A 15,780-nucleotide genomic window follows, 5' to 3' on the forward strand; every position below is an offset into this window, starting at 1 on the left:
CACTCCTTCCTTTTCTTAGAGTGTAGCTCGAAGTTTGGCTCAGGAGCACCTTAAAGGAAGTGTATTATTATGTAAATGCTAAGGCAGCGTTGTGGTCTAGCTTTCGAATAGCAACACAAGTTTTTTCGTTCCTTTACACTGCTTAACCATCTTTTTCTAGACTTGGACAATGCCTGGTGTGTTCCTTTGTTGGCCTCGATTTCGACCTTCCTCTTGACAATGCCATTCACCTGCTTTGGTCTCCTATTCGTGATCATCGTGGAGAAGTTCGGGACCACACGAGAAGAGACGTCTTGGATAGAAAGCGTATTCATTATGTGCAGCAATCTATCAGGTACTAAATTAGTGCCCATGCTAAGCATTGCGAGAGTGGGAAGTATAGAAACTGCCATCATCGACTAGCGCGAAACGTGCTTGCGTTACTTCATACAGAATAAATAGAACGGTGTTCGCTTCCCGTGATCCAGGACGAAGTCTAGTGCTTTAATTGCTTTGAGCTAATTTATGAAAGTTAGCACAACGGGAAAAAGCCCAGTTGGCGCCGCTTTATTGCTCTGTTATGCTGTGGCGGGTCCGATGACAGTGCGAATGATTGATGAAATCGGCCTTGGCAGTTAAGTTTGTCGCGGTGGTCACAAAGAAAATGACGATGATATTCCAATTTCAGGTAATGCCGTCTTGCACTCGTTTTCCAGCATTTCTCCTGAATGTGGTTCTGACTGTGATAACAGTTTACCCCGCCGTTGACACGAACTGTTACAAGAGTGGCTAATGAAGTAGTTACATGCTAGAGAGGATGTTTTGCAATAGCCTTTTTGAAACTCTCGCGAGGCTAGCAAGCTGAAATCGCAACAGCAGTTCCGTGCTGTTTCTATGTCGTCTAATATTCACCAGCTTACGTGGTGTACAAAATTCAATGCTATCTACTGAAAGACACATATACTGTGGTCACAAACTGCAATAAATAATGTTCGGCGGATAGCTATAAGCTGTTTCCTTAAATTGAACAAAACCTGCCTCGAGGCTTATACTTGCACTTAGGAAAACGTTCGCTTGAGATAGTTCGTTGCATTTAACTGTGTCACTACCACATTAGTAATTTGTCCTGAAATTCTAATATAAGTTGTAATGAACGGGCGTAATTGCAACGATGTGCAACGAAGCGCCGCTTTCAAAACCCGCCCTTTTCTGAGGACAACTTCGTTGCCCTCTTGTATGCATTTGTTGTGGCATGCTAGGGCGCTCAGTTAGCACCACTTGAAGATGCTACTATTTTTGCATCTTACGTAGACCGCAAGTTTCATCGCTTGGCAACTCCATATTATCCGTACGGACGCTTGAAATATATAAGGCGGTGTTAGATTGGACGCACGCTGTGCGAAAATTACCACCCTCGAAAACAGTATTCAAAAACTTCTAAGCGAAGCCAGCAGAAAGTTCGAGACATCACTCGCCCTCACAAAAGTATAGAATGCTCCGCTCTTTGCAAACGTAACAAATGTACTCGGTTATCCTTTTGTTCCTAATGTTGCTATAGGTAGGGAAACATTTATATTTTATGCTTGCAACTTAAAAGTATTTTTGCAATCATTTTCGAGGTGAAGAATTAGAGAGCTTCTTGTAATTTTGTTGCTTGAGATCGGAGAACTGAGTTTTATCTTGATTGCACGGTTACAGCAGTGTCCGTTCTGCATCTCTATGCTCTCTTGTGTGGGCAGTGGCGATTTTCAAAGAATGCAAACAGGAACGTAAACAAATATTCAATTATAACTTTGCAGATAATGAGGCAAACCTGCATATGCAGTTTTTAGGCACGTGAAGGATACCCGCTCCAATCTGGAGATCAGTAATTAACAGCGATCTCGTTCCCTAAGGGACGTCACCCTCTGAGGGTAACCGTGTTCCTTAACGTATCTACAAGAGTTCTTGTGAGTAGTAGAATAAATACATCGATTTCAAACTTTGTACACACCGAGAAAACCCGTTATTGACTCTATTGAAACAATGTATATTTACTGGAACAAATCCACAATTGTGTTTATAGCAAGATTGCAGGAGGCTTTTTTTTGCATCACGCAACCCTTTGACGGATATGGTGAACTTTTTTTGCGAGGTGGCGCCGTTTTTAATATGCGCCCACTAAAGCTTTCTTTGTTGTATAGATCAAAGTGGATGAAAGTAAGGTAGCATCTTTTTTTATATGCACAATTAACGACGTTTGTACGATTCTAACCGTCAAATAGAATGCGTCGTTTCGAAAAATTATTTGGTCACGGAAGCCTTGTCGCTAAATAAGCACGAATATTATTAGCACGTGAAGCCGCCGTTACATTCATACGCTTTAAAATGACGACGTGTGATTTTTCAGTTGTCTTCTGTACGTTAATTTACTGACGTAATTTATCAATATACAACGATGACACTTCGACGTTCGCATTCTTTGCAGCCCTTGCAATAGCTTTTCTTCAGCTGCGTTACACTCTCTCCCACATCGCGCTGATGGCCGCCGTCTTGACCAGCACAGCTGTTATCGCTTCTGCATTCGCTCCGAACGTGGTTTGGATGAGCATCATTTTTGGTGGTTTTTATGGTAAGAGATTCTATTTCAATATCAGTAATCTCTACGCATTCTCAAACCCAGTTCCGTAGTGTGTCCAGCTCTCTAGCAACTTTGGACGCACGTTGTCATATATCATAACGTTAGATTTAGTATAAGTAAAATGAGCACACAAGCTGCACTAAACCTTCTTCCATTAGAACGAACACACAGATGCTATGTTTGTAGTGCAATGGGCCTGATATAATCATTTATAGGGAGTTGCATTATTTGCAGTTTTGCTGACAGCAAGATTTTCCTCTCAAATTACGAATTATTAACCTTCAGTGAGCCATATAATGGAGACAAACGTGCAGTTATTTTAATGTATTGCTGTGTCGAGAAAAGAGCTAGTGACTTCATATAGTAGAAGAGTTCAGTATAGTATGCACCCCATTGTCAGCACGTTATATCTTGTCCCTACAAAATCCCGATCACTGCAGCCACATTTTCACGGGGCGAAAAGTCAAAAGATCCATGTACTTAGATTTAGGTGCCCGTTAAGGAACCTCAGGCGGCCAAAATCAATCGGCAGCTCCCCACTATTGCATGCTTCATAATCACATCATGGTTTTATTACGTAAAACCCCATAATTGAATATTTTGAAGTGCGTAGAATTGATGTTCAAGCGAATTTTTCTGATGTGCACACGTTTTGTGCGCGCACAAACGATTGCGACGTCTACATCACCTCAAGCAAAACCAAGACACATGGAAGATGGTCATGATGCTGCACGATGACTTCTTTGGCGAATTGGTGTTTACACTAAAAGATTATTTTTGCTGCGTAAAGATTTAGAACACGAAATTCTAGTGAGAGGAAAGCGCAGACAGCAAAACCTAACCATTTATTTCGATGGAAATCATGCTCCATATCGCCATAATAATAATAATAATAATAATAATAATAATAATAATAATAATAATAATAATAATAATAATAATAATAATAATAATAATAATAATAATAATAATAATAATAATAATAATAATATGTTTATGTCCACTGCAGGATGAAAGCCTCTCCCAGAGATCTTCTATAACTCCTGCATTGCGCTAACTGACTCGAACTCGCACCTGCAACTTTTCTAATTTCCTTCCCTCAGCTAAGTTTCAGCCTTCCTGGACGGCACATCTCTTCCGTTGGCACACATTCTGCAACTCTAATGGTGCTCTAGTTATCTACAATACACTAAGGATGGCATCCCATCTTCATTTTTTTTTGTCTTAATGTCAACTAGAATATCTGCTATCCCCGCTTGCTTTCCGTTCAACACCGCTCTCTTCCTGTTTCTTAACGTGCCATCGTTAACGTTCCATCACTCTTTGCGCAGTCCTTAATTTGTTCGAGCTTTGTCAGCCTCCAAATCTCTAACCCATGTGTTAGAGGCGGTAGAATGCATTGATTGTACGCCTTTCTTTTCAATGATGGAGGTAACCTTCCAATAGAATCTGGCAATACCTGCCATATGCACTTCAACCGATTTTTATTCTTCTGCAAATTTCCTTCTCATGAGTAGGGTGATCTGTGAGTAATTCACTTCGATATGCGTACTCCATAACCGACCTTACTAACGTAGTGGTGATCATGAATTTGTTTCCTTACCAGGCTATTGAATATCGCCTGGTCTTCTGCATATTAATCTTAACGCACACCTTTGCACTTTCTTAATTAAAGTCCTCAATCATTTGTTTCAGTGCATCTGCAGCGTCACTGAACAGAACGATGTCATTGCAAACATCAGTTTGCTGAGATATTCGTCGTTGATCCCCATTCCTGGGCCTTCTCAGTCTTATAGCTTCTATACTTCTAAGCATGCAGTGAATACCATTTTAGAAATTATATATCCATGCTTAACGCCCTTCTCGATCATTATTTTATATTTTCCTGCGGATAAACAAGACAGCTGTGGAATATTTATAGATATCTTCCAAGGTATTCATGCATGCTACCTGTACGCCTTCATAATGCAATGCTTCTATGACTGCTGATGACTCTACTGAATCAAATGGCTCTTAATAATCTATGAAAACCATACACAGAGGTTGAATTAGCTCCGCTGTTTTCTCAATTACCTGATTGATGACATGGATATCATTCCTTGTAAAATATCCCTTCCTGAATCCAGCCTGTTCCCTTGTTTGAGTTAAATCAAGTGTTGTCCTGATTTTATGGAAAATTTTCTTTGTTAATATGTCATACAATTTTGAAAACAAGCTAATGGGGATATTCTCCATAAATTTTTTGACAACTCCCTTCTTGAGAATTAGTATAAGGTTGGCCTTTTGCCAGCTCTCTGGTACACTTGAAGTTTTGAAGAACAGAGTAAAAAGGATCGCAAGCATTTCAACCATTCTAGCTCACCAATATTCGATTAAATAGACTTTTATTCCACCTTCTCCTGCCGCTTTTCCCATGAACCTGTCCGACAAGGTCATACTAACTTAACTGCTATTTATAAAGCAGCCTCTGTATCGTGTCCATCACTACTTCCAATGACGGTAGCGTGGCTTCTGTATGTACAGGACATGTCCCCATATAAGCGTTCTGTTGCTTTTATCGTTGCGTAGAAATTGCTGTGGACATTACCCTGTTTTTACTATCACTGCATGTACCTTGCCTTGTCCTATATCAAGTTTTATTCTGTCTGATTGTAGGCAATTGCAATTAAGCATCAGATAACGATATGAAGGGTTGGTTCACATCCGAATGTAAAATGCTCCGAACAATTACTCCAGAGTTTAATCCTTGCTTTTGCCCGGGATCCCCAGATCGTGAAACCGCGACTCACAGTGGCAAGTTCAGAATTGCGCTGAAGCATGTACACTCAAATGCTTTATTTCACTGGTTGTACGCTCCCTCATTCAGTCGTTGATGCTGCGGCTACATTGTCCGACATAGCTTTCACCATAGCTTAATGAAATGTGATGTACGATTCCTCTGGAACCAGGTGCATAGCCGTTGACTTGCTTCCCTGCGCTCTGTTTCACAAGGTTTAGGGGGCATATATGGGTAAGTTTGTTTGTGGTGGAAAAATAGTACAGCAGCCCTGTACCCGTTCAACCCCTTCTTAGGGTTGCGGCTAGCCTTGCATATGTATGACACAACTTGTGGTATTTTTTTAACATTCCGATCGACTACTTTACATTTGTTGGTTTTCATACTCCACTTGAGCTTCCGTAACAAGGCTCGCACCACTGACGTCAGCAGCGAAGCAGGAAAGCCGCCTCTTAATATCCACGGGACCCGAATATCAAAGCTAACCTATATCTGGCGGACGCACAATTTTCTAAGCACGGATCCCGAGCCGAGCATTGCGATGCCTTTGTTTACGGCCTTAGAGTGAGCGGAGTCATTAGCCAAAAGTTATTATTCTCGCACGTGGTGAATAGTACCAGCAGACATGATCTCTTAAAAACTTCATATTTAAATCTTAGAACTGCTGCTCATTCTCAATCCGAATGTCCTGCGTAAAAGACAGGGCAATCTGATGAAGCTGGAGGATACTTAATACCTTAAGAGCCTCATGATTATCAGTTAAAGCACAATGTTGGTGCATGAAAATAAAGTAAATCATCTGCGTATCTAAGAACCATTAAAACTTGTGTGCCCTTGATGCGATGGTCAAGAGTTGTGTCAATTTTAGACAAAAAAATTAGGTCATGTATAAAAGCTGCTGTGCACGAAGCAAGGCATATGGACTTTTTCTAGAAGAACATTTGGTTTTCAAAAAGGATAAATATTATACTTAGACAAGCATCCATTGAAGCTGAGAATTCTCAGTGCTAAGACCATCCTGAAAATCTGATCCACCTTCAGCATTAATACGTGATCTGAGGGAAACAAACTTTTCGCATGGTGGGATAGAGTTAAGCAAACCGTCATGTCAACAGAAAAGGGAAAGCCAACGTTACAGTTGTCATGAAAAAGAAGATGCTCATTTGAACTAACCTGGAACGAAGATGACTTCAACTTCTAAATTCTGAAGCTACTTCAACAAAAAAGAAATACTGACCTGATGTTGGCAAGAACCATCTTCGCTATATACACCCTTAGAAACAATGTTTGTGTGTTTTTTCTCTGACTAAAAGTGTAAGCCAGACACTTTTCAAATTTCCTGCATTCTTCGCTACAATAATTAGGTCGTTGTCTTCAAAGAACTATAGTAGCTCTTGACGCGGGACGCACTAAAGTTAGAGAAAGTTGTCAATGGCGTATACCGCTTTTTTTTAAAGATACCGAACAGCATGACGAGAAAAGCGCATTTTCTTTGTTGGCTTCCAAATTCAGCAAATCATGTCGTTTGACATGTTTAGGAATACCGTGTATGGAATAAATTTTATGGCCCATACTGCCGTTCACAGCACATTTGTACAGACGATTCGGACCTTCAAGTTAGATCCTCTCAAGCTGTCCCGAAAGTGCTTTACCAGTGACATTTATTTTGGTGTTGTGGAATCAAGTGCTGATGTTCTGGGTTTTGGTCCATATTTAGGTCCTCTATGAGGAATTTTGTCCATTCCTTCAGGGATGTGAGCGTTGCCCTACACACATAGCCTGCTTTGATGCATGTTGCTTTGCCTGGAATGATCGAGCTGCCCAAGTACTCTTATCACGATGCTCCTCCACGTACTTCGATCAATTTGGTGGACGAAACACCTACTGTCCTTAAGTTTTCTAGCGAACCACTGGGTCTTGTGCCAGGCAATGCGTGCCAAGTTAATGGTGGATAAGTATAATCTGGCACCAGAGTTCAGATCACTTTAGTTGTAGACACATATTTGTTTCACTCCATCCTTCCTCGAGCATTGTTACTTGCCCTCAGGTAACGTTTTGATGCCAGAGGGGAAACAGTGCTTCAGCGCGATGCTTATCTCAACAGGAAATTAATCCTTTTCGACTACTATCAACTGCTCATGCAAGAGAAAGGCTCATACATCGATTCTCGCGTAGCGCCTTTGTAATGTGGCCTATTTCTTTCCCAACTAGAAAGAAGTCCTCACGACGCCTTTAACCTTTTCCCTACCAGTGTCCACATTGGTGCACACGTTTTATTAAGGAAAGTACTCCTAGGCAAAACTAGGACGGCATTTAAATCACATGCCGTTTTTTAGCCTTGACTATGGTTAATTTAGCTTCCCAACGAAGATACTGTATATCGAGTCAGGCGGCGGCCAAGTAAAAGAAAACATAGCTTGCAGCGTTTTCGCAAATCGTACTATTCGGTAGCAGTGTCCCTAATGGTCGACACTTTTTCTGAGGCCAAGTATCTCAGCGAAAAGTCCCAAGAAATTCTTATCGCTTGATTTATCAGCCTGAATAATGGTTTAACTTGCCTCCAACGAAGGGTGCTATAGTTAGCTGGTGCGGTCGTTAAGAAAAAAAATAAGAAAATGGCTGCGACGAGCTCACGAGGTACTTTGGCAACATGTGTGCACATTGTGGACCCGGCTTTAAGATTTCAAAATGATTTTTAAGTCCGTGATTGCTTTCTGTGAACACCTCCAATAGTGTTAAATAATAAAAACAGTTGCTCATGTCCTTGCCATCATGTTTTGGGTAAGGACCAGGTTAAAGGCGCACACGTTCTAAAGAGCTTTTGATACGCAAGTGTTTTTCTATTTCTGATCAACTGAAAGTGTTCTTTACCTGATAATTATGAAGTTCTTGACGTTTTAAATATTTTGCAACTTATGTAAATGGCCTTTACTTCACGCAACACCTTCTGTATCACACTGAACTGGAGTTCTTAGATGTAAAATTGATGTTTTTAGCTGAACTTGTCAGCTGGTGCTATTCATCGCTTGCGAAAAATGAGCTTTTTGCCTATGACTCCACTCACTCTACGATTGTAAAAAGAGGCATCGTAATGCTCTGCTTGGGACCGCGCTTAGACATTCCTGTCTAAGCGCGGTCCCAAGGGACTAGGGACGTCAGACTAGATAAAGGTTACCTCTGATAATGAGGGCCAGTTGCTTCTAAAAGCCAGCTTTCCTCGTTCGCTGTTGACGCCAGTGATGCAAACCTTCTTACAGAAGCTGAAATGGGGAAACGAACCCAACACGCCAGAGAAGTCCAGTTCAGCTGTCGAAAAAGAGCACAAGTTGTGCCATACACACATAAAGGTAGCCGCAAGCTTAAGAATGTGTCGGACAGGTATGGCGCAGGAGTCATCTTTTTTTGTTTAAACAACTTGCCCGTCTCTGCCTACGAATCACAGGATGCGTTACGCAAGGATCAGTGTGAATGGATTTAACTGCTACGCTGTCAGATAATTTTCACTCTCAAAAGTGAAAAATTGAGTCACCATCCCAACCGTGCGATTGTGGTTGTCCAGCGAAGCTATTGAAAACCGCCACTATAACTGCTGAGGGCGTAATGAATGCTTTATCGCTTTAGAGTAATGGCAGTAATTGTAATTTTGAATAATGGTAGTAATGGTAATTTTGAAAGCACACCGCTCCACATAGAGGTGCTGCAACAACATTGAAAACAGTTGCTAGGGTGGTTCTTTTATATACGAAAGACTAGGGACGTCATTCCCCACGTCGCAAGCTGCTGTCGGCGCATCAGTTTGCGCAACTGTAAGCGTTACCAGGAAAAACATACGTGCCAAGCGGTACGTGATTCGAATTCTTATCAGGAGCGCCTTATCAATCATGCGGTTCCGTTAACTGTTCTGTGCTCTTTTTTTACTGAAACATATGCTGTTCTGTTTGTCGTATGCGTGATTCGAAAAAAAAATGAATGCAGCGTTCACATCACTTTCAAGTTCAAGTTCATTTAAACATCAACAACCTTGCTGACTGCTTGAGGCCTCTGCCTGAAGGCAGTACGAGCGACTGCTCCTGGCCCTGCAGTGCCAGCAGGCACGAAAAATGCCCACCGACAAGAGGCTAACAGTTTCGCTGTATTAAGGCGTAAATAAAACTCACGCCCTTACGCGGAAAAATCCGCGGAAACCCAAGTACATTTACGAGTTCTGAATGCGAAGCGTTTATTTTTTTATTCATTAAGCCCTGGAGGTAAAGTTGTGCATTAGAGAGGGGAATTATTCAATTAATGTAATCAACACTTCGCACGCTGGTGTTACAGCAGGTGTTCTGCGTAACCCGCTGTGCTGCGTCAAGGGGCGAGCATGAAGCACCAGTCACCGTAACGAGCACCCGACGTGCGCTCGTGACATGGCGTCGCAGCCAAGGAGAATTTGGGGGGGGTTCGACCGCGGCGGCCGCCATCGGCTTTTTCGCTCAAGGGAACGTTTGACGCTATCACATCGAAAGCGAGTGCGGGTGTGAGTTATATACACATTTACACCCTTATTTAAGTTCAAGGGTTTAATGTATCTTACAGTGCGCGTGCAGTTTTCCGATGGGGTAGTGTATCAAATTTCAACAAGCTGCGAATGAACCTACCTCGGGCAAAGTGGCCGCTGCATCTGCGACCAAATGACAGTTTACTGAAGGATTTGATTGAGCACCTTTCGGCGCATTGCCGATCTTGCCTTTCTGCGCCGCAGTTTTGAGATGTGAAGATCCCGGGCAAAAGCACAGATAAAACTGCGCGGGAATTGTTAGAATCTTTTCACATTCGTATCATACTTCAGCTTATTGTTATCTGAACCCTATTTATATATATTTTTACTCGAAGGACGACTAAGTGAGACGAGCAACTACTTACAGGTTATATTTACAGCAGCGGTTGCAGCGCTAACCGGTTATATTCACAGCGCGAGCCCAATTTCTTCTTCCTCCTTTTTTCTCGAGTGATGGCGCCCACGCGCCTCGTTCAAACAAGAAAATATCACAGGCGTGTGGCATAATTCCCCGGTGGCAGAATCGACGTCCCGGAGCGTCTCAAAGTCTTCACTGGTAGGGTGATACTGCTGCAGTCGTGTAACGTGCACGATATTACTGGACTGGGAAGCAGATGAGGCGTCAGGGGCGATCTCGTAGGTGACGGGAGTCACTGGGCCTGTGACGGGAGTCAGTGGGCGAGAATCAATGGGCCTGTGTAACGAGACAGCAGTCTTTCTGACAGGCCAACCTAACGCGATGAAACCATAGAAGCACCAAAGAACCAGGCGGGAAGTGCACGTCTCGGTGTCGCTGGTCGTACAAACGCCTTTGACTGTGTGTCTTGGGATTTCAGAAGGCGGTCATGGGCAATTTTCCTTGCGTGGGCACAGCGGGCGATGACGTCATGTGCACATTCACTGGTTGGTGCCGCGTGAACAGGGAGGGTTGTGTCGAGGAGCAGTGCTGGTTCTCGGCCGAACAGAAGGCAATAATGCGGAATAACCGGCTGTGTCGTGGCTCGAGGAATTACGAGCAAATCTGACAAACGGTAGAGCGAGGTCCCAGTCAGTGTGGTCTGAAGAGACATATTTCGCGAGCATGTCTGTGAGAGTGCGATCGAGATACTCCGTACACTGGCGGTACACTGGTATCTATTCCGCCTATTTTGCTGAAATAAAGGGAATTGCTATAAGGTTTGCTTTTCCTTATTGTATATCCGACACTGCCTAACTGTACAAGCATGTGTTTGTTTTCGTAATGACTTATGTACCTGAAAATTATGTTGTATACCATGACATCGTTGAATATGGTCCCGATATGACAAATGATCGCTAATATTTACGCCCGCATTTTTCAGGTTGACACATTGTGAAAAATATTGTTATTTGCTCTTGAGAACTGTTAATGCTTAATGTCCTCTGTGTTCTCTCAGGCCATTAAGTTTCGTCCTTTCTCTATCAAATAGCGTGAGTATACAACGCTCGTTAGGTTTCATGTTGCACATATTCTAACTTACAAGATATTGCGGAGAGACTTGTGGCTCGAACAATAGCCCTAAGGCCTATATAATCTCTTATTCGTGGAATTGGGGGAGCCTCATTCGTAGAAATTATGGAAAGCAAGCTACTTCTCGCTCTGGTCAAAACGAATCGCCTTGCCAGAACATTGGCTCTAGAAAGGGTCATTAGAAATTCGTCTTTCAGCTGTATACTGATCAAGTAGATGGGAGAAACACAAGTATGGGGAAAAATCGGGCACGAAGACATTACCGCTTACTAATATATATTCGAATATTTTATTGTCAGGTTTCGCAGTCAAGCTATTCGTGGCAGCCGTTTCAATCTACACAATGCTCTACTTCGACAAGTGCCGGGCTACAGCGCAGTCCTTCATCAGCGCCTCTCAAGGAGCAGCTGGCATGGTAGGACAATCCGTGCTGTCGTGCCTCGAGGAGAGTTACGGCCTCACAGGAGCGTTGGTGATACTCGGCGGGATACTCATGCACGCTGTACCACTCGCCATGCTTATGAACGAGCCGCGCCGGATACGGCTCACTTGCTTCCGACGAAAGAAGTTACTAGCGTTTGACGCCGACATCATTGTTACACCTGTGACCTCTGGTTCAAACAAAGCCGCCTTTTTAAAGTCGGGACCGCAGCGGGATTTCTCGGATGTACAAGGCAGCGCGGAACAGCAATTTAGCTTTGGGGCTGCAAATAATAATTCTATTACAGGGCAAGAAGTATTGTCACCTGAAGTTCCTAGTACAGGTGGAAAATTATCATTCGATGCTGCAATGTTTCAAGGCTCTAGTGCGAAGGATTCTCTGAGCAAGTCCTGCAATACTCGAAGTGAAAACTTGTCCCCTTTAAAAGCAGAGCACAAAACTCCACTACCAAGTTTGGAATTGAACACTGCAAGGAATCGGACGGTTATGCCAAACCAAAGCTTCTCCTTAAAAATTGCGCTTTCACTCTTTCAAGAACCAGTGTTTTACGTTTTACTCTTAGGATCTTTAGTTGGAGATTATACTGAAATGGTGTTCCTCGCCACGGCCGTGGAATATGCTGAGGATAAGTCAATGAGCATCGAAATTAGCGAACACCTAGTCACTCTGTGGTTTTTAGGACAGTTCCTCGGGAGTGGCCTATTACCGCTGTTAGTCGACTGCGTGGTGTATAGCCGTTCATTTTTCTATGTGGTCACTTTCGCACTTTCCTCCGTCTCTCTGGTGGTGCTGCCTCACGTGATGGATATCCCGAGCCTTTCCGTTCTTCTGCCGATACACGGCATGGCAATGGGCTTCATCAGGTGCGTCAAGTGCGTAGTTATGGCCGATCAAGTTGGCCCCGAAAGGACGGCAGCTTGTTGGGGCATCAGCGGGCTGGCGATAATCCCCTTATCTCTGGCGAACCCAAGGATCATTGGTAAGTACAACGACGACTTTTTGGTTTTGGTATTCGAGGAAATGCAATTGAGATGGACGGAGAAAGCTCACATTTTCTGGTTAAGCTTTTCACAACACGCTGATATCACTTAGAACGCGCTAACATTAGACTGTATACCGTGTGGGCTCCACTCACACGCTGCCATTTCTTTAGACATCTAGCTCATGTATACTATACATTAAAGGACAAATCTCACTGTAGAGGTGAAGAAAACATCGTTTCAGTGCATAGCATAGTCCTTTTATGCTTGCAAAGCCATGTTTAACGCTTCTGCTCGTCGTAGACCAGACCTATACCAGTCAAAGAAGCACGGAAATACAAGAAGACATAGCAGATCACTGGTTTTCAGCCACATTTCAGATGGACGAGAAAGGAGATATCGGAAATAACTCTGCAAGCGGGCTCCTAGAATAATCGCCCCTATAGTCTACCCACCACTCTGGCCAATGGAGCGTTTTTGTCCGTGTTTGTACATGATGCCGCATGTTCACAAACGAAGTAGCAAAAACCACTGCCATTCAGGTGATTAGGGCACCTTGTAATGACCATGGCCACCAAGATAAGACGTAGCCGAACAGTGCTATGAAGCACGTTATATTTTTGTACAAAAATGCCCTTCCAAGCGTTTCGTTGCACCGTTACTTGTTTAACGTCCGCTTATAATTTGTTATTTATGAATGTATTTGGTGTTGCAGGTTTCTTCCGGGATTCGGAAGGTTCATACGACAACTTCTACAGGATGCTCGGTGGGATCAACTTCTTCGTCATGGTTCAGTTTGCTATCTTCCTTGTGTGTACCAAAAAGAAGAATAACGCGACCGTAAAGGCGGTCATTTGTACAACTGGCACAATCACACACGAGGAAAAAGCGTCGCCACCTCCCCCGATGACGTCATTCAAAAGCTCACTTGCTGTTGGTTTAGAAGGGCATTTTAGGAATAAGATCGGAAGTTTATCAACTTGAGGCTTCCCTTTCTCCTATAGATTTTACAACTTATGTGCCTAGGAATAGCATAATGATTAAAATGCGCGCAGGGGCCTCAAATTCTACTTACTACCCTACTAACTTACGTCAAAGCAGGAAAGCTTGTTCTGGCAGCTTCAATCCAGTGCAGCAATATAAAAGAGCGCGCCTAGGTTCACACAGCGTCGCTATTGAATTCAAGATGGTAATAAAAGGGCGCAAGGTTGAACGAAATTGACTCTGCCAGAGGCATCATTAGAAATTGCTTTCCGTATTATATTCAATAAAGACCCTTAAAAAATTTCCATGTAATACATAGATATAGAGGGGCAGGGTTGGCTGGCGTCACCCGAGGGCAATAGGAGATGGCTGGGCGAGGTTATGATTGAGTGTAGAGGGGACAAGAAATAGGCGCGATATGATTATTTTTATTATGGTGTAAGCAATAATGAAAATATTTTTAACGGCCGATAGGCACTGCGTCTTCAGTTTCCGCATTACGCATTGTTCGACAAGGTGTGCAAGGAATCGGACCCAACACTTTTGATTAGATTAAGTTCAAAATGGGTACAAAACCCTGGATAAACTAGCAACTATTGAAACCAAAGCGATATGTCGCTGAGATGTTTGGAGGTAGCGCGCTGAAAGGTGAAGCAAGGCCTCTAAGGTCATCCATGCGCTGATAATTGGGATCAAGTTGACCTCCAGAAGACTTGCGAAGCTACAGACAAAAGCTCCGTATAACAACAAAAAGAAAGCAAGCTCGCTATTTAGTAGAAGCAAGTGGCGCCAACGAGAGCAAAATCGTATTTCAGCGTCCATATCACGAATTAATATGGAGCAGCATGAACGTCAAGAAGCGTATACTGCAAACTTGTATATACTACTATAATCAACATTCATTCCAGAGGCTAACGCTGCAAGCCACTGTCAAAACCAATTTCTTTCAAAAAATTGTTCCTGCAGCCGCCCGTGCGAACACACTTATTTCAGCGCTGTGGGAGTATATAATCCCAGCTGCAAAATTGTAGCCGATAGGTCATTACTTACTCGTCCCACAGCAAAGTGTAGTCATCACCCAGCCGAACTGAGTCTTCTTCTAGGGAAGCACAGCCTTTCTGACAAACCACTCACCCACGTCAGCTGGCTAGCCTCCTGTTGAATATAATTAATATTTTGAAAAGCTCCCACAAACGGTAGACCCGTTGCGTCTTGTGGTCTTCTCACACGCATAAGGTTGCGTGCCTGCCTTCTTGCATATTAAAGCGTACTAGCACAGGTCAACCTACCTGTCTTTCCTACCAATAAATTATATACATTCTTACATATTGTGTAATAGAAAACGTGTGTGCTGCGATTAGTCAAGGAGTAGTGCACTGCAGGGGCATGTACTTCCCCGTCAGTTCGGGCCGAATAAAACGTTCTTTTGCAGACCTTGGCCGGTCCTGATGGCCTCGGGGTGGTCTGACCTGGGGTCTGAAGTTCCAGTATTGGGCGTGGGCCGATGGCTTATGTACAAGCGCATGTTATGCATACAACCAAATCAGTCGTTATGAATTTAGGGTGCCAGGACAAAGTGACTGCTAATTACGTTAGCGACCAAAATAAAAGAAGCATTGAAGTTCCACTTGTTTTTCTTTCTGCAAACGAATTGTTTCGCAAGAACCAAAACAAAAATTAAGGCGGAAACCATGTTTTGCTGTTATCGACTCATGCGAAAAATTTCTTAACCGTCTAGAAAGCGTAAATTTCTGCGAAGAGTGGCGACGATGGTATCACGACGCCAGCGTGTCGAATAGTACATGACGTCGATGGGATCGCGACACTCGAGTGAAGACGTTGGTATAATGAAGATAGTGTGACGACGACTGCACGACGGCCATGCGACAAAGATGATGTGAAGACGACTACTTCGCGCCCATGAAATAAAGGCGCTGGAGTGACGATGGACGTATGTCGACTGTGGTGTGATA

At 43.2% G+C, this 15,780-nt stretch overlaps 1 protein-coding gene across 2 annotated transcripts in view; it reads left to right on the forward strand.

Annotated features, from left to right (window-relative positions):
- LOC142576396 (uncharacterized) overlaps positions 1–15,434 on the forward strand; it is a 28,512-nt gene extending 13,078 nt beyond the window's left edge. The window contains exons 2-5 of one of the 2 annotated variants that reach the window (XM_075686515.1): positions 161–334; positions 2,447–2,590; positions 11,701–12,822; positions 13,539–15,434. In XM_075686515.1, the coding sequence (XP_075542630.1) occupies positions 161–334; positions 2,447–2,590; positions 11,701–12,822; positions 13,539–13,807 (1,709 nt within the window). In that variant the 3' untranslated portion in view covers positions 13,808–15,434. The remainder of the gene's footprint in view (positions 1–160; positions 335–2,446; positions 2,591–11,700; positions 12,823–13,538) is intronic. The other variant, XM_075686516.1, reaches the window with a different exon arrangement.
- The last annotated feature ends 346 nt before the right edge of the window (positions 15,435–15,780 follow it).

Source organism: Dermacentor variabilis, chromosome 3 (genome assembly GCF_050947875.1).
Source record: "Dermacentor variabilis isolate Ectoservices chromosome 3, ASM5094787v1, whole genome shotgun sequence".
In the NCBI taxonomy this organism is placed as follows: Eukaryota; Metazoa; Arthropoda; class Arachnida; order Ixodida; family Ixodidae; genus Dermacentor; species Dermacentor variabilis.